Below are 19,079 nucleotides of genomic sequence, written 5' to 3'. Positions count from 1 at the left end.
CACACACACACACACACACACACACACACACACACACACACACACACACTCCACTGAGGGGAGATAGACCACAGAAGAGGAGGAGATCTCTCTGGAAACATGATTTATATGATCAAAGGGAGGAAGAGGAGCTACTGATGAAGATGAGCTACTGATGAAGAGGAGCTACTGAGGAAGAGGCGCTACTGAGGAAAAGGAGCTACTGAGGAAAAGGAGCTACTGAGGAAAAGGAGCTACTGATGAAGCCACAGAACCGTACCTCATGGAACTTCGTAAAATCTTTGTGAGAAAACTTCTCGCCACATGCACGTCATTCTCAGAGGGTGTTTTCTGAGCTACTATATCCATCATTTTCTTATTCCTGGCAGCAGGGGGAACACACACACACACACACACACACACACACACACACACACACACACACACACACACACACACACACACACACACACACACACACACACACACACACACACACACACACACACACACACACACACACACACACACACACACACAGGACAGCCGCTGTGTGAGATTCTGCAGATTCTGTGCACACTGATTCATGACGTGGCTCTAAAGCCTCATATCTGCTCTCATATATGACTATCAGTCACATGCAGTCTAATACTAATACTGATTATTCAGCAGATATGCATACATAAAGGTGTCCTCTCAATTTCATGTAATAGCCCCCCCTCCTGGACAATGGTATAATTCCCTTGGATGTTGAGAAGTGTACAGCAGGTTATCCTCATATTAAACTCACAGGTTATCCTCATATTAAACTCACAGGTTATCCTCATATTAAACTCACAGGTTATCCTCATATTAAACTCACAGGTTATCCTCATATTAACTCACAGGTTATCCTCATATTAAACTCACAGGTTATCCTCATATTGAACTCACAGGTTATCCTCATATTGAACTCACAGGTTATCCTCATATTAAACTCACAGGTTATCCTCATATTAAACTCACAGGTTATCCTCATATTAAACTCACAGGTTATCCTCATATTGAACTCACAGGTTATCCTCATATTAAACTCACAGGTTATCCTCATATTAAACTCACAGGTTATCCTCATATTGAACTCACAGGTTATCCTCATATTGAACTCACAGGTTATCCTCATATTGAACTCACAGGTTATCCTCATATTAAACTCACAGGTTATCCTCATATTAAACTCACAGGTTATCCTCATATTAAACTCACAGGTTATCCTCATATTGAACTCACAGGTTATCCTCATAAACTCACAGGTTATCCTCATATTAAACTCACAGGTTATCCTCATATTGAACTCACAGGTTATCCTCATATTGAACTCACAGGTTATCCTCATATTAAACTCACAGGTTATCCTCATATTGAACTCACAGGTTATCCTCATAAACTCACAGGTTATCCTCATATTAAACTCACAGGTTATCCTCATATTAAACTCACAGGTATCCTCATATTAAACTCACAGGTTATCCTCATATTAAACTCACAGGTTATCCTCATATTAAACTCACAGGTTATCCTCATAAACTCACAGGTTATCCTCCATATTAAACTCACAGGTTATCCTCATATTAAACTCACAGGTTATCCTCATATTAAACTCACAGGTTATCCTCATATTAAACTCACAGGTTATCCTCATAAACTCACAGGTTATCCTCATAAACTCACAGGTTATCCTCATATTGAACTCACAGGTTATCCTCATAAACTCACAGGTTATCCTCATATTGAACTCACAGGTTATCCTCATATTGAACTCACAGGTTATCCTCATATTAAACTCACAGGTTATCCTCATATTAAACTCACAGGTTATCCTCATATTGAACTCACAGGTTATCCTCATATTAAACTCACAGGTTATCCTCATATTAAACTCACAGGTTATCCTCATATTAAACTCACAGGTTATCCTCATATTAAACTCACAGGTTATCCTCATATTGAACTCACAGGTTATCCTCATAAACTCACAGGTTATCCTCATATTAAACTCACAGGTTATCCTCATATTGAAACTCACAGGTTATCCTCATATTGAACTCACAGGTTATCCTCATAAACTCACAGGTTATCCTCATAAACTCACAGGTTATCCTCATAAACTCACAGGTTATCCTCATAAACGCACAGGTTATCCTCATAAACTCACAGGTTATCCTCATAAACCTCACAGGTTATCCTCATAAACTCACAGGTTATCCTCATATTAAACTCACAGGTTATCCTCATATTGAACTCACAGGTTATCCTCATATTGAACTCACAGGTTATCCTCATATTGAACTCACAGGTTATCCTCATAAACTCACAGGTTATCCTCATATTAAACTCACAGGTTATCCTCATATTAAACTCACAGGTTATCCTCATATTGAACTCACAGGTTATCCTCATATTGAACTCACAGGTTATCCTCATATTAAACTCACAGGTTATCCTCATATTAAACTCACAGGTTTTCCTCATATTAAACTCACAGGTTATCCTCATATTAAACTCACAGGTTATCCTCATATTAAACTCACAGGTTATCCTCATATTGAACTCACAGGTTATCCTCATAAACTCACAGGTTATCCTCAAATTAAACTCACAGGTTATCCTCATAAACTCACAGGTTATCCTCATATTAAACTCACAGGTTATCCTCATATTGAACTCACAGGTTATCCTCATATTAAACTCACAGGTTATCCTCATATTGAACTCACAGGTTATCCTCATATTAAACTCACAGGTTATCCTCATATTAAACTCACAGGTTATCCTCATATTAAACTCACAGGTTATCCTCATATTAAACTCACAGTTATCCTCATATTGAACTCACAGGTTATCCTCATATTAAACTCACAGGTTATCCTCATATTGAACTCACAGGTTATCCTCATATTGAACTCACAGGTTATCCTCATATTGAACTCACAGGTTATCCTCATATTGAACTCACAGGTTATCCTCATATTAAACTCACAGGTTATCCTCATATTAAACTCACAGGTTATCCTCATATTGAACTCAGTGTACAGTGGGTGCTGGTGTCAGACTGCCATATGGTCCTGGGTTGGGGGGGGGGGTTAGAGAGGGTCTTATATGATCAGATCAGCAGCATCAAGCTGTCGTCTGCCCCCCAGACACTGATTCAGGTTTAGTCATCTCCCCGATATTAATGAGATGGGGTTGCAGTTTTGGGGAAGAAGGAATATTTCCCTGGTATTAAATGGCCAACAATAACAACAACAGCCTTGGTTGTTGTTGTTATTGTTGCTGGGTGCTTGATATGTTGAGGATGAATGATGGTGGGCTGAGATTGGCTGCAAACCAAACAAAGTTCACATTTTAGAAGGCAGTAAAAAGTCATAGAATGGCGTCCTACTGACTCTCTTTAGGAGCTTTGGTTAGTCGAACAGTTCCTCAAAATGAATGTGGATTAATGTAAAGGCGGGGGGAGGACAAAGGAAGCCCCCATCGAGCTATTTCTCCTCTCAGTCCAGTTACTGGGGCACCAGGAGCCACACATGGCTGCCATTGGTATGCAAATGAGGCTTTTATTGGGCCTATCGTCCGGGTTACAGCCAGGAACACTCAGATATGTTGAAAGTGAATCTGGGGGGGGGGGGGGGGGGGGGGGTAGGAGCTCCTTTCACTTCAATGTATCCGGTCCCAACCAGCCAGCATTCAAACACAAACAGCTCAGTGAGTGCTAAACATTTATGATTCAAATAAATTGACTTGAGAGGATGAAACAAGTTGTTCCCTAAAGATTCATTTACATCTGAGTCTGCTGATCACGGCCTTAACCCTAATGACTGCCCGACCTGACGGGACAGACACACAACAATACAGTATTAAGGTCATAGAGCAGATATATATCAGTGTCCCCCCCTGTGACTCACTAACACACCCCAACACAGGCGGATGTGACCCCAGCTTCACACACACTCAAAAATATAGATTTTCACTCACCGAACATCTGGACTATCAATTCAAAATAGACACAAAGAAGAAACGTGTCCCAAAAGTTTCATTAATAAAGCCAGGAGCTCTCTGCACACACACCCCTCACACACTGCAGCTCACACACACTGTGGTTCACACACACTGCAGCTCACACATGGCAGCCATTACTGGAAATGGAGCAGGAGAATCGGTTTGACGGAGGGAGGAGGATCTCCTTCAGATTACTGGAGTCACCCCGGAGAGGGGGAGGAGGGAGGAAGGGGAGGGAGTCCCCCCACACCTTACCTCTTCTGATTGGCTGATATGCTAATGAGGGAGGACGGCAGGCATTTCTACCGTCACTATGGCAACAGGTGGCTCTGGGGGCTGTCATGAAGGAGCAGCAGACCTCACACTGTTTATCCCATGATGAACGTGATGAAGGTTGTCCCTAAGACAACACAGCTCAAAGTATTTCTTTGACTGGAATGTAAAGTTTAAAAAGTTGTTTAACAAGAGATTTCTCCATCACTGACTTTGGAGCAAACCAAAAAAAAGAGGGGGGGTGTCCTGAAGACAGAGGTATAAGTACATCTCTGAGCTAGCACTTCCTCGGCTGAAGGGATGATAAAGAAACACACTACAGGATCCCCCTCCCCTCCAAAGCTTCACTGCTATCCAACAGGTCATCATGCACAGTACCTCTGCAGGCCTCTGAACACACACACATGTTTATTCCTGCTGCCACAGGTCCAAGAGAGAAGACGCTTCCACACCACAGAACGTCTCTCTGGGGGGGGGACAGACTGTCAGTGACTGAGCTGCTCTAACAGAGCCAGGGGGGGAAACAGAAACTCAACTACCTGCAGCTCCACAGCTAAAACACTCAGTCAGTGGATCAGTCAGTGGATCAGTCAGTGGATCAGTCCAATGGATCAGTCGGTGGATCAGTCAGTGACTCAGTCCGTGGATCAGTCAGTGACTCAGTCCGTGGATCAGTCAGTGACTCAGTCCGTGGTGAATCAGCAGTGACTCAGTCAATGGATCAGTCGGTGGATCAGTCGGTGGATCAGTCAGTGACTCAGTCCGTGGATCAGTCGGTGAATCAGTCAGTGACTCAGTCAATGGATCAGTCGGTGGATCAGTCAGTGACTCAGTCCGTGGATCAGTCGGTGGATCAGTCGGTGGATCAGTCGGTGACTCAGTCCGTGGATCAGTCGGTGACTCAGTCAATGGATCAGTCGATGGATCAGTCGGTGGATCAGTCAATGGATCAGTCGGTGGATCAGTCGGTGGATCAGTCGGTGGATCCGTCGGTGGATCAGTCAGTAACTCAGTCAGTGGATCAGTCAGTGACTCAGTCAGTGACTCAGTCAGTGGATCAGTCAGTGGATCAGTCGGTGAATCAGTCAATGGATCAGTCGGTGGATCAGTCGGTGGATCAGTCAATGGATCAGTCGGTGACTCAGTCAGTGAATCAGTCGGTGGATCAGTCGGTGGATCAGTCAGGGTGACTTCAGTCAGAGCGAATCCAGTCCGTGGAATCAGTCGTGGAATCAGTCGTGGATATCGGCGCTCAGTCGGGGTGGGGGGGGGGGGGGGGGGGGGGGGGGGGGGGGGGGGGGGGGGGGGGGGGGGGGGGGGGAGTTTGGGGGGGGGGGGGGGGGGAAGGGGGGCGGATCAGCGGTGGGGGCGGATCAGCGGGGGACATCGGCGGATCGTCAGTGCGCCTTCGTTCCCCCGACCCCTGCTAGGCATAGTGGAAAACCACACCCCCTGTTTTCCCCTGGTGTAACACACCTGATCACCAAACAAACTGAAATTGCTGGCGCATGTGAACCCGCTGTCTGCACCCCGTTTTGGGGGGGGCCCCTCGATTCACGTGTTTTTTCAATGCTAGATCTCTGCTTCATGAATTGCGCCGACATGGCTGACGTTACGTCGGCAAGAAAACAAAAGATGACAAAAACCTGAAACCATCAGCTACTGTCTTCATGTTCAGCTGGCCTCCAAAACACAACTGATGTCTTGAGGGACTCGGAAAAGGGGGGGAGCGGTCGTACACGATCGGGGATTACGTCCAGAGAAAGGGGAGCAGTGTTCATCAGAGCCCTCATACCTCTGCTCAACCAGAACTGAAGAGTCAATAAGGGGCGGGTTGAAGCCTGAGGAAGAACTGTGTGTGGAGAGGCCGTCAGCAGTACTGCTGGGTAAACTACAACTACTGGGGGGTTAAGATAATCATATGATAAAAGGAGAAAATATATACACCACACACACACACACACACACACACACACAAGTTACCACTTGGGAGGGGGGCCTACCTCTTCACCACCAGGCTGAGGCTCCGTGCGACCCCTTCACCAGGGCAGATGGCTTCCTGTCTGAAGCCGCTCAGAGGAATCTCGTTAATGTGACCAGCTCGTCTCCGACCTGCAGACTCACAGCGGCCGCCTTGCTGTCCTCTTCCACCTGCGAGAGAGACACACACACACACACCACACACACACACACACACACACACACACAACACACACACACACACTCACACACACACACACACACACACACACACACACACACACACACACACACACACACACACACACACACACACACACACACACACACACACACACACACACACACACGATCGAGGGTAAAGCTGCTACCCTCCATAATAAACTCAGGTTTATCAAACAGTGGAACTGTTGGAGGTTTATAGAAATGTAGAAAGAGCTGGGTCAGAGCAGTTGTAGTGTAAAACCAACGCATGAGGCCTTCTGTCCGGACCTCAGCAGCTTTAATTCAAGACTACAGGTAACCAGGCCCCCCGCAGGCAGACATTTATAGGACGTCAATAACTTCAGCAAAGTGTCGAGGTAGAATATAAGAAACAGGAGGACCAATGAAGAGCGTGTTTACTCCTCATGTCTCCCAGTGGCAGCACAGTCAGCATTTCCTTTGTTTACAACCCCCCCCCACAATCACCCAGAATAACCTCCTGTCTCTGGGGGGTCGGAAGGAAGGATCTGGTGGTGAGGGATCTTCCGATGGAGGCTTCAGGCTGTCCGTCAAAACAAAGCTGCAGCTAAAGATTATTCTCATTATCAAACTATAAAATATCAGGAAATGAGCAAACTGTCCCTCCAGCACTCACTGCGTCCTGACAAAGCCCTGTCCGTTGTCCCTGTCATCAGATCACCAGGGTGTTAGATGGAGCTGCTGGAGCTGATGGAGCTGATGGAGCTGCTTCAGTGGGAAAGCGTTGCTAACTCTATGCCGTCTGTTGGCTCAATCTTTCAAAGTACTCCAGAATACCAAGCTCAGAGCAGTGCAGTGCTCAGATGTGACCCGCTCCCATCCCCGGTTCTCCATTAGAATAAAGCGCTGGCCCAACCCTACCTCCTGTTGTCTGAGAGCAGACATGATGAGGCTCCACAGGGTACAGCTGGAGGACATTTGTGTGTTATCTGATTCTTTACACCAGCATAGCCTTCATCTGATCAACAAAATAATTCCTACATCTATCATTTGAATAGCTTCATGATCCAGAGTATGAATCACCTCAGGCCTGCAGGTTGAGCAACCCAGAAACCGTCACATCCTCACCCTGCTCACCAGACGCTGAGTAATCCAACCAGTTTCTCCTCAGGCTGCAATTCACTGTGATAGCAGAGGCTCTGCAGCAGGGGTGTGTCTTTATTAAACATGACAGCATCTATATGTTCTTATTAAACATGAACAGCATCTATATGTTCTTATTAAACATAGCACAGCATCTATATGTTTCTTATTAAACATGAACAGCATCTATATGTTCTTATTAAACATGAGCAGCATCTATATGTCTTATTAAACATGAACAAGCATCTATATGTTCTTATTAAACATGAACACATCTAATGTTCTTATTTAAACATGAACAGCATCTATATGTTCTTATTTAAACATGAACAGCATCTATTGTTCTTATTAAACATGAACAACATCTTATGTTCTTATTAAACATGAACAGCATCTATATGTCTTATTAAACATGAACAGCATCTATATGTTCTTATTAAACATGAGTCAACATCTATATGTTCTTATTAAACATGAGCAGCATCTATATGTTCTTATTAAACATGACAACATCTATATGTTCTTATTAAACATGACAGCATCTATATGTTCTTATTAAACATGAGCAGCATCTATATGTTCTTATTAAACATGAACAGCATCTATATGTTCTTATTAAACATGAGCAGCATCTATATGTTCTTATTAAACATGACACACTATTGTTTTTATTAAACATAAAAACTCAAAAATTTTTCTTATTAAACATGAGCACACTAATGTTTTTTATTAAAAATGAGCACATCTTTAAAAATTTTTATTAAACATGAGCACAACTATAGTTTTTATTAAACATGAGCACCCCTATATTTCTTTAAACATCACATCTATAGTTTTTTATTTAAAAAGAACAACATCTATATGTTCTTTTAAACATGACACATCATATTTTTTATTAAAATGACACATCTATATTTTTTATTAAACAGAACCAGCATCAAAATTTTTCTTATTAAAAATAGCCCAGCATCTATATGTTTTTTATTTAAAAAAACACATCTATATTTCTTATTAAACATAAAAGCATCTTATTTTTTATTAAACATGAACCCCACTATATGTTCTTAATGAACCAATCCCGGGGCGGGAGTACTGTTTTAGCCGGCCCCCGAAACTAAAAAATACAGGAACATCAGGACGGTCCCGCTTTTTAAACAAAGACAACCGAACACAGGGCTACCAAGCCTTTTCAAGGTTTGGGAAACAGTGAGATTCGATTCTTCCAGAATGGCCGCTTTAGTGTATTTACCAAATAACACCACAGATCCAGATCCACAATGGTCCGCTTCAGTGTATTTCCAAAAAACACCAAGACCCCCCAAATGGTCCGCTTCGGGGGATTACCAAAAACACCAAAAACCAGGTCCACAATTTCCCGCTTTCAGTGGTATACCAGAATAACCCAGAGTCCACAATGGCCGCTTCAGGGTATTCCAGATAAAACCAAGATCCCGATCCACAGAGGGCCGCTTCATGGATTACCAAATAACACCAGAGATCCAGAGTCAGCAGAATGGTCCGCTTCAGTGGTATTACCAGAATAACACCAGAGTCCAGCAGATGGTCCGCTTCAGTGGTATTACCAGAATAACACCAGAGTCCATGCAGAATGGTCCGCTTCAGTGGTATTACCAGAATAACACCAGAGTCAGAGAATGGTCCGCTTCAGTGGTATTACCAGAATAACACCAGAGATCTCAGCAGATGGTCCGCATCCAGTGGTATAACCAGAATAAACACCAGAGATCCAGAGTCCAGCAGTGGTCCGCTTCAGTGGTATTACCAGAATAACACACAGATTCCAGAGTCCGAGATGGTCCGCTTCAGTGGATTACCAGAAAAACACCAGAGATCCAGAGTCCAGCAGATGGTCCGCTTCAGTGGTATACCAGAATACACCACAGATCCAGAGTCCAGCAGTTGGTCCGCTTCAGTGGTATTACCGAATAACACCAGAGTCCCAGCAGAATGGTCGCTTCAGCTGGTATTACCAGAATAACACCAGAGTCAGCAGAATGGTCCGATCAGTGGTATTACCAGAATAACACCAGAGTCCAGCAGAATGGTCCGCTTCAGTGGTATTACCAGAATAACACCAGAGATCCAGCAGATGGTCCGCTTCAGTGGTATTACCAGAATAACACCAGAGATCCAGAGTCCAGCAGATGGTCCGCTTCAGTGGTATTACCAGAATAACACCAGAGATCCAGAGTCCAGCAGATGGTCCGCTTCAGTGGTATTACCAGAATAACACCAGAGATCCAGAGTCCAGCAGATGGTCCGCTTCAGTGGTATTACCAGAATAACACCACAGATCCAGAGTCCAGCAGATGGTCCGCTTCAGTGGTATTACCAGAAAAACACCAGAGATCCAGAGTCCAGCAGATGGTCCGCTTCAGTGGTATTACCAGAATAACACCAGAGTCCAGCAGAATGGTCCGCTTCAGTGGTATTACCAGAATAACACCAGAGATCCAGAGTCCAGCAGATGGTCCGCTTCAGTGGTATTACCAGAATAACACCAGAGTCCAGCAGAATGGTCCGCTTCAGTGGTATTACCAGAATAACACCAGAGATCCAGAGTCCAGCAGAATGGTCCGCTTCAGTGGTATTACCAGAATAACACCAGAGATCCAGAGTCCAGCAGATGGTCCGCTTCAGTGGTATTACCAGAATAACACCAGAGTCCAGCAGATGGTCCGCTTCAGTGGTATTACCAGAATAACACCAGAGTCCAGCAGAATGGTCCGCTTCAGTGGTATTACCAGAATAACACCAGAGATCCAGAGTCCAGCAGATGGTCCGCTTCAGTGGTATTACCAGAATAACACCAGAGTCCAGCAGAATGGTCCGCTTCAGTGGTATTACCAGAATAACACCAGAGATCCAGAGTCCAGCAGAATGGTCCGCTTCAGTGGTATTACCAGAATAACACCAGAGACCCAGAGTCCAGCAGATGGTCCGCTTCAGTGGTATTACCAGAATAACACCAGAGATCCAGAGTCCAGCAGATGGTCCGCTTCAGTGGTATTACCAGAATAACACCAGAGATCCAGAGTCCAGCAGATGGTCCGCTTCAGTGGTATTACCAGAATAACACCAGAGTCCAGCAGAATGGTCCGCTTCAGTGGTATTACCAGAATAACACCAGAGATCCAGAGTCCAGCAGATGTCCGCTTCAGTGGTATTACCAGAATAACACCAGAGATCCAGAGTCCAGCAGATGGTCCGCTTCAGTGGTATTACCAGAATAACACCAGAGATCCAGAGTCCAGCAGAATGGTCCGCTTCAGTGGTATTACCAGAATAACACCAGAGTCCAGCAGATGGTCCGCTTCAGTGGTATTACCAGAATAAAACCAGAGTCCAGCAGAATGGTCCGCTTCAGTGGTATTACCAGAATAACACCAGAGATCCAGAGTCCAGCAGATGGTCCGCTTCAGTGGTATTACCAGAATAACACCAGAGATCCAGAGTCCAGCAGATGGTCCGCTTCAGTGGTATTACCAGAATAACACCAGAGATCCAGAGTCCAGCAGATGGTCCGCTTCAGTGGTATTACCAGAATAACACCAGAGTCCAGCAGAATGGTCCGCTTCAGTGGTATTACCAGAATAACACCAGAGTCCAGCAGAATGGTTCCCTCCTCACCCAGCTGTGTGTTCCTAGCTCCAGATTAAAGACTTAACATGTTCAGATCCTGGGCACAGTACTGAGGAGTCATGGTTCCTGATATCCGAGTTTCGGTCATCTGAGTCAGACTTTGGACCTCAGACGGGTCAACACAGAAACTAGGAACAAAACTTAAAGCAGCCCCCGACCAGCAGGTATTTACCCAGGTCAAACTACCTGGCAAGATCTGCTGTAGTAAATCATTACACAGTGAACACAGTGAGCTGATTGGGCTGCCTTCCTCCCACTGTACTACGCTGAAGCTCAGCTGAGAACATGTTCTGTGGTCAGTTTCTGCTAGAACACAGAACACTCTCTCCATAGATCAGCTGCAGAACCCACTGAACCACGGTCAAAATCAGCCCATAACATCATCTCTGACCCCTGGCACACGGACTGTATCAGTAAGTCTTTCTGCTGTCACATTCAACAGAGGCCCAGTGTGTGAGTGTTTCCCAGCGTTCACCTTGGTGATGATCAGAGGCTCTCGATGCTCCAGTCCTCCTCTGAGAGTGAAGCCCCAAGGAGCCCCTCCTGAGAGGAAAACCCCCAGCAGCCTGCTGCTCTCCCCGTCTCTCTGATGACCGTCTCTCTGATGACCGTCTCTCTGCATCACATGCCGGACGCTGCTTGCCTCTGAGTACTGAGAACCAGACTCCATGCTACTGCCGACAGGAAACAAACACAGTCACAGTTAGAGCAGGATCCTGAGGATCTGCTCCTCTGAATCCAGGCAGTCAGAGACCAGGTGTGTGTGTCCGTCCCTCAGACTGTGTGAAAGCTCATTAATGAAATAAAAACTGAAGTTACACAAAAACTAAATATGGATGAAAGTTCATATTTTCTTTAACCAGGTGTATATCAGTATGTAGCGTCTCTACTTTAAAGAGTCCTCTCCTGCTGATGTTCAGGTGTATATCAGTATGTAGCGTCTCTACTTTAAAGAGTCCTCTCCTGCTGATGTTCAGGTGTATATCAGTATGTAGCGTCTCTACTTTAAAGAGTCCTCTCCTGCTGATGTTCAGGTGTATATCAGTATGTAGAGTCTCTACTTTAAAGAGTCCTCTCCTGCTGATGTTCAGGTGTATATCAGTATGTAGTGTCTCTACTTTAAAGAGTCCTCTCCTGCTGATGTTCAGGTGTATATCAGTATGTAGAGTCTCTACTTTAAAGAGTCCTCTCCTGCTGATGTTCAGGTGTATATCAGTATGTAGTGTCTCTACTTTAAAGAGTCCTCTCCTGCTGATGTTCAGGTGTATATCAGTATGTAGAGTCTCTACTTTAAAGAGTCCTCTCCTGCTGATGTTCAGGTGTATATCAGTATGTAGTGTCTCTACTTTAAAGAGTCCTCTCCTGCTGATGTTCAGGTGTATATCAGTATGTAGCGTCTCTACTTTAAAGAGTCCTCTCCTGCTGATGTTCAGGTGTATATCAGTATGTAGCGTCTCTACTTTAAAGAGTCCTCTCCTGCTGATGTTCAGGTGTATATCAGTATGTAGCGTCTCTACTTTAAAGAGTCCTCTCCTGCTGATGTTCAGGTGTATATCAGTATGTAGCGTCTCTACTTTAAAGAGTCCTCTCCTGCTGATGTTCAGGTGTATATCAGTATGTAGAGTCTCTACTTTAAAGAGTCCTCTCCTGCTGATGTTCAGGTGTATATCAGTATGTAGTGTCTCTACTTTAAAGAGTCCTCTCCTGCTGATGTTCAGGTGTATATCAGTATGTAGAGTCTCTACTTTAAAGAGTCCTCTCCTGCTGATGTTCAGGTGTATATCAGTATGTAGTGTCTCTACTTTAAAGAGTCCTCTCCTGCTGATGTTCAGGTGTATATCAGTATGTAGAGTCTCTACTTTAAAGAGTCCTCTCCTGCTGATGTTCAGGTGTATATCAGTATGTAGTGTCTCTACTTTAAAGAGTCCTCTCCTGCTGATGTTCAGGTGTATATCAGTATGTAGCGTCTCTACTTTAAAGAGTCCTCTCCTGCTGATGTTCAGGTGTATATCAGTATGTAGCGTCTCTACTTTAAAGAGTCCTCTCCTGCTGATGTTCAGGTGTATATCAGTATGTAGAGTCTCTACTTTAAAGAGTCCTCTCCTGCTGATGTTCAGGTGTATATCAGTATGTAGAGTCTCTACTTTAAAGAGTCCTCTCCTGCTGATGTTCAGGTGTATATCAGTATGTAGTGTCTCTACTTTAAAGAGTCCTCTCCTGCTGATGTTCAGGTGTATATCAGTATGTAGTGTCTCTACTTTAAAGAGTCCTCTCCTGCTGATGTTCAGGTGTATATCAGTATGTAGTGTCTCTACTTTAAAGAGTCCTCTCCTGCTGATGTTCAGGTGTATATCAGTATGTAGAGTCTCTACTTTAAAGAGTCCTCTCCTGCTGATGTTCAGGTGTATATCAGTATGTAGTGTCTCTACTTTAAAGAGTCCTCTCCTGCTGATGTTCAGGTGTATATCAGTATGTAGAGTCTCTACTTTAAAGAGTCCTCTCCTGCTGATGTTCAGGTGTATATCAGTATGTAGTGTCTCTACTTTAAAGAGTCCTCTCCTGCTGATGTTCAGGTGTATATCAGTATGTAGAGTCTCTACTTTAAAGAGTCCTCTCCTGCTGATGTTCAGGTGTATATCAGTATGTAGTGTCTCTACTTTAAAGAGTCCTCTCCTGCTGATGTTCAGGTGTATATCAGTATGTAGTGTCTCTACTTTAAAGAGTCCTCTCCTGCTGTTGTTCAGGTGTATATCAGTATGTAGTGTCTCTACTTTAAAGAGTCCTCTCTGCTGATGTTCAGGTGTATATCAGTATGTAGTGTCTCTACTTTAAAGAGTCCTCTCCTGCTGATGTTCAGGTGTATATCAGTATGTAGTGTCTCTACTTTAAAGAGTCCTCTCCTGCTGTTGTTCAGGTGTATATCAGTATGTAGAGTCTCTACTTTAAAGAGTCCTCTCCTGCTGATGTTCAGGTGTATATCAGTATGTAGAGTCTCTACTTTAAAGAGTCCTCTCCTGCTGATGTTCAGGTGTATATCAGTATGTAGAGTCTCTACTTTAAAGAGTCCTCTCCTGCTGATGTTCAGGTGTATATCAGTATGTAGTGTCTCTACTTTAAAGAGTCCTCTCCGGCTGATGTTCAGGTGTATATCAGTATGTAGTGTCTCTACTTTAAAGAGTCCTCTACGGCTGATGTTCAGGTGTATATCAGTATGTAGAGTCTCTACTTTAAAGAGTCCTCTCCTGCTGATGTTCAGGTGTATATCAGTATGTAGAGTCTCTACTTTAAAGAGTCCTCTCCTGCTGATGTTCAGGTGTATATCAGTATGTAGTGTCTCTACTTTAAAGAGTCCTCTCCTGCTGATGTTCAGGTGTATATCAGTATGTAGTGTCTCTACTTTAAAGAGTCCTCTCCTGCTGATGTTCAGGTGTATATCAGTATGTAGGTCTCTACTTTAAAGAGTCCTCTCCTGCTGATGTTCAGGTGTATATCAGTATGTAGAGTCTCTACTTTAAAGAGTCCTCTCCTGCTGATGTTCAGGTGTATATCAGTATGTAGAGTCTCTACTTTAAAGAGTCCTCTCCTGCTGATGTTCAGGTGTATATCAGTATGTAGTGTCTCTACTTTAAAGAGTCCTCTCCTGCTGATGTTCAGGTGTATATCAGTATGTAGAGTCTCTACTTTAAAGAGTCCTCTCCTGCTGATGTTCAGGTGTATATCAGTATGTAGTGTCTCTACTTTAAAGAGTCCTCTCTGCTGATGTTCAGGTGTATATCAGTATGTAGTGTCTCTACTTTAAAGAGTCCTCTCCTGCTGATGTTCAGGTGTATATCAGTATGTAGCGTCTCTCTCTGTTTCTCATACTGCCTGTGCTGCAGCACCTCTTTTCACCCTCTGTCTGAAACCATATCCCAGTCTGCTCTGATTGGTTAGCTGGCCAGCTGTGTGGTGATTGGTCAACCGCCGAGAGGTGTCCCGCCACTTAGCCTATCACATGCAACGTGTTGGAGCGCTGGCCAATAGGAGTGTGAGTGTTCCATAGTGATGTCACTAAGTTCCTCAACTTTGGGATCTTAGCCTTTGCCGATCATTTAGATGCATAAACACCTACAGAACATGCTACAGGAGAGGGAGGACCACAGAAGGATCGGGATTCTTCAACTCTTTTTATGTTACGTGTGTCTTGTGCAGCACCAACTTGCTGCAGACACCACACCTGCACACCTCGTTCCACACTGAATCTGAAATAATTGAATGATAATTCAATCCTCCTGGTACTGACCCTTTGTGATGTGAGTTCACTTGGTTTTTTACCTTCCTTTGTAACTGTGTGTTTCGTATTTTGATAATCACATTCATTTTAGCGCTGACCTGGTTTGGACCTTTTGTGTTTTAATCCCCTCTGTTGTTAGAGAGGAGGACTGTGTTATCCCTGCTGTCAATTTAAGCACATATTGTAATACATGTATGAAATAATACAACTTTACATAATACATGCAAATAAACAAACATGTTAAAAAGAAGAGGTGTTACTCTGAAAAAGCCTCTGTGTAATCAGTGTTAATGTAGATCACAGATTTCATCAACAATACATTTTTAACTTTCTCCAGCTCCATCTGAAACCCTGATCACCATCTAACTGAGCCTAAGCATGGCAATAACATGGCACAGCACACGCTACTGATGTTCAGGATAAAATAATAACCATGATCAGACATGGCAGCAAGAACACATCGAGCTAACCCAACCTTTATTGATACAGTCTACATGACGCAGGAATCTGATGCAGGCTGCCAATCAGATAGAAACAGTTCCTTTTCTCTGGAATACAGAAACAAGGGTATAGACCGTCTGTCTGCAGCAGAGACCGTCTGTCTGCATAGACCGTCTGTCTGCAGCATAGACCGTCTGTCTGCATAGACCGTCTGTCTGCAGCATAGACCGTCTGTCTGCAGCATAGACCGTCTGCAGCATAGACCGTCTGTCTGCATAGACCGTCTGTCTGTCTGCATAGACCGTCTGTCTGCATAGACTGTCTGTCTGCATAGACCGTCTGTCTGCAGCAGAGACCGTCTGTCTGCATAGACCGTCTGTCTGCAGCATAGACCGTCTGTCTGCATAGACCGTCTGTCTGCATAGACCGTCTGTCTGCATAGACCGTCTGTCTGCAGCATAGACCGTCTGTCTGCATAGACTGTCTGTCTGCATAGACCGTCTGTCTGCATAGACCGTCTGTCTGCATAGACCGTCTGTCTGCAGCATACACCGTCTGTCTGCATAGACCGTCTGTCTGCATAGACCGTCTGTCTGCATAGACCGCCTGTCTGCATAGACCGCCTGTCTGCAGCATAGACCGTCTGTCTGCAGCATAGACCGTCTGTCTGCATAGACCGTCTGTCTGCAGCATAGACCGTCTGTCTGCAGCATAGACCGTCTGTCTGCATAGACCGTCTGTCTGCAGCATAGAAGCATAGACCGTCTGTCTGCAGCATAGACCGTCTGTCTGCAGCATAGGCCTGTCTGCAGCATAGACTGTCTGTCTGGAGCATAGACTGTCTGTCTACAGCATAGACTGTCTGTCTGCAGCATAGACTGTCTGTCTGCATAGACCGTCTGTCTGCAGCAGAGACCGTCTGTCTGCATAGACCGTCTGTCTGCAGCATAGACCGTCTGTCTGCATAGACCGTCTGTCTGCATAGACCGTCTGTCTGCATAGACCGTCTGTCTGCAGCATAGACCGTCTGTCTGCAGCATAGACCGTCTGTCTGCAGCATAGACCGTCTGTCTGCAGCATAGACCGTCTGTCTGCATAGACTGTCTGTCTGCAGCATAGACTGTCTGTCTGCTGCATAGACCGTCTGTCTGCTGCATAGACCGTCTGTCTGCAGCATAGACGGTCTGCCTGCAGCATAGACCGTCTGTCTGCAGCATAGACTGTCTGTCTGCAGCTTAGGCCGTCTGTCTGCAGCATAAACGGTCTGTCTGCAGCATAGACCGCCTGTCTGCAGCATAGGCCTGTCTGCAGCATAGACCGTCTGTCTGCAGCATACACCGTCTGTCTGCAGCATAGGCCTGTCTGCTGCATAGGCCGTCTGTCTGCAGCATAGACCGTCTGTCTGCAGCATAGGCCTGTCTGCTGCATAGGCCGTCTGTCTGCAGCATAGACCGTCTGTCTGCAGCATAGGCCTGTCTGCAGCATAGGCCGTCTGTCTGCAGCATAGGCCTGTCTGCAGCATAGGCCTGTCTGCAGCATAGACCGTCTGTCTGCAGCATAGGCCGTCTGTCTGCAGCATAGGCCTGTCTGCAGCATAGACCGTCTGTCTGCAGCATAGACCGTCTGTCTGCAGCATAGGACCGTCTGTCTGCAGCATAGGCCGTCTGTCTGCAGCATAGGCCGTCTGTCTGCAGCATAGGCCGTCTGTAATATTACTGTGTGTTATTACCTGTGTTAATACTGTGTTATCTGCAGCTGATTAAACTGATGTGAAACAAGGGAAACCTCTCCAGCAGATACACAGAGCCCAGCTCTTAGCACACTTCACTGATCCACACAGTACATACCCAATATCAGGGCTGTCCAAACTTTTTTCACCGAGGGCCACATACAGAACAATATACGGAGAGCTGGGCTCTTCTAGAGGAGAATATCGCCTCATAAGTGAAGTTATAAGTTCGCAAAACAAATCGAATGTCGGAGAATAATGTGAAACAACAGCCCACATCCCGTCTGTGTTTAGGGGTTCATTTATTCTGTTGCAGCTCATCCCTTAAAACAGAAGCCTCAGAGTGCTGATAATAAGAGGAAATATGAAGGTTACATTTCAAGCTGGTTATAGAAATAAGTTTGGGGTTTTTTATCAACTCAGATTTGTTAGAAACTCTTTTAAATTCTACATGACTGAATTTATTTGAAAATTGGGTTCATTGATATATGTTAACATACATTTGAGAAGTACAATAAATGAGAAGCAGAAGTTTAATCTGTGGGCCATATTGCGTCATACTTTTAGAATGTGCAGAGGGCCGATTCAAAATGGCCTGCGGCCGCATTTGGCCCCCGGGCCGTAGTTTGGACACCCCTGCCCTCCTGCCTCCAAACTATGAAACGACTTTATTCATAACTCATTATATATTTTAACGCGAGCCATCTTACCCGTGAGTGTCCGTGTGTTTAGGGACGGCAGCAGCGGGATCAGGAGCTCCGGACCGTGGATCAGCAGCACCTCCGCGGGGAAACAGGAGCTCAGGACTGGGGATCAGCAGCACCTCCGCGGGGAAACAGGAGCTCCGGACCGGGGAACAGAAGCTCCGGACCAGGAATCAGCAGCACCTCCGTGGGGAAACAGAAGCTCCGGACCGGGGAACAGGAGCTCCGGACCAGGGATCAGCAGCACCTCCGCGGGGAAACAGGAGCTCCGGACCGGGGAACAGGAAGTCCAGTTATTAAATCCAAGCTCTGTGTCTCACAGTCTGCATCTTTGAAACTATTCAAATCAAACCAACAACTTCAGTGAATCCCTGGGGTGCAGGAGCTGTCTGAGTCTCCTCCGTCAGAGACTCCAGGACACAGTCTCCACACTAAACCTTGTTCCCTGATAGCCTCAGTTAGCTCCAGCCTGTCTCCTGCTCTGATCCCAGGACACAGTCTCCACACTAAACCCTGTTCCCTGTTAGCCTCAGTTAGCTCCAGCCTGTCTCCTGCTCTGATCCCAGGAAACACATGAAGCTAACTGAGGCTAACAGGAGAACAGGTTAAGGACCAGTGCATAAACTGAGCTCTGCTGCCGCCTGCTGTCCGAGAGGAGAACAGATGGGGGGAGTAC

The 19,079-nt window shown here is 45.2% G+C and overlaps 1 protein-coding gene across 1 annotated transcript in view; it reads right to left on the bottom strand.

The window, feature by feature from the left end:
• The window catches only part of LOC134863347 (protein Shroom2-like), a 36,965-nt gene extending 17,957 nt beyond the window's left edge, over positions 1-19,008 (bottom strand). The window contains 4 exon segments of the mRNA XM_063881822.1: positions 6,291-6,381; positions 6,384-6,438; positions 11,732-11,930; positions 18,410-19,008. Of these exon segments, the coding sequence (XP_063737892.1) occupies positions 6,291-6,381; positions 6,384-6,438; positions 11,732-11,926 (341 nt within the window). The 5' untranslated portion in view covers positions 11,927-11,930; positions 18,410-19,008.
• Positions 19,009-19,079: the final 71 nt, after the last annotated feature.

This window comes from Eleginops maclovinus, chromosome 4 (genome assembly GCF_036324505.1).
Source record: "Eleginops maclovinus isolate JMC-PN-2008 ecotype Puerto Natales chromosome 4, JC_Emac_rtc_rv5, whole genome shotgun sequence".
Classification (NCBI taxonomy): Eukaryota; Metazoa; Chordata; class Actinopteri; order Perciformes; family Eleginopidae; genus Eleginops; species Eleginops maclovinus.
Note: the sequence above shows the minus strand (reverse complement) of the source record. Positions and strands in the feature narration are given on the sequence as shown.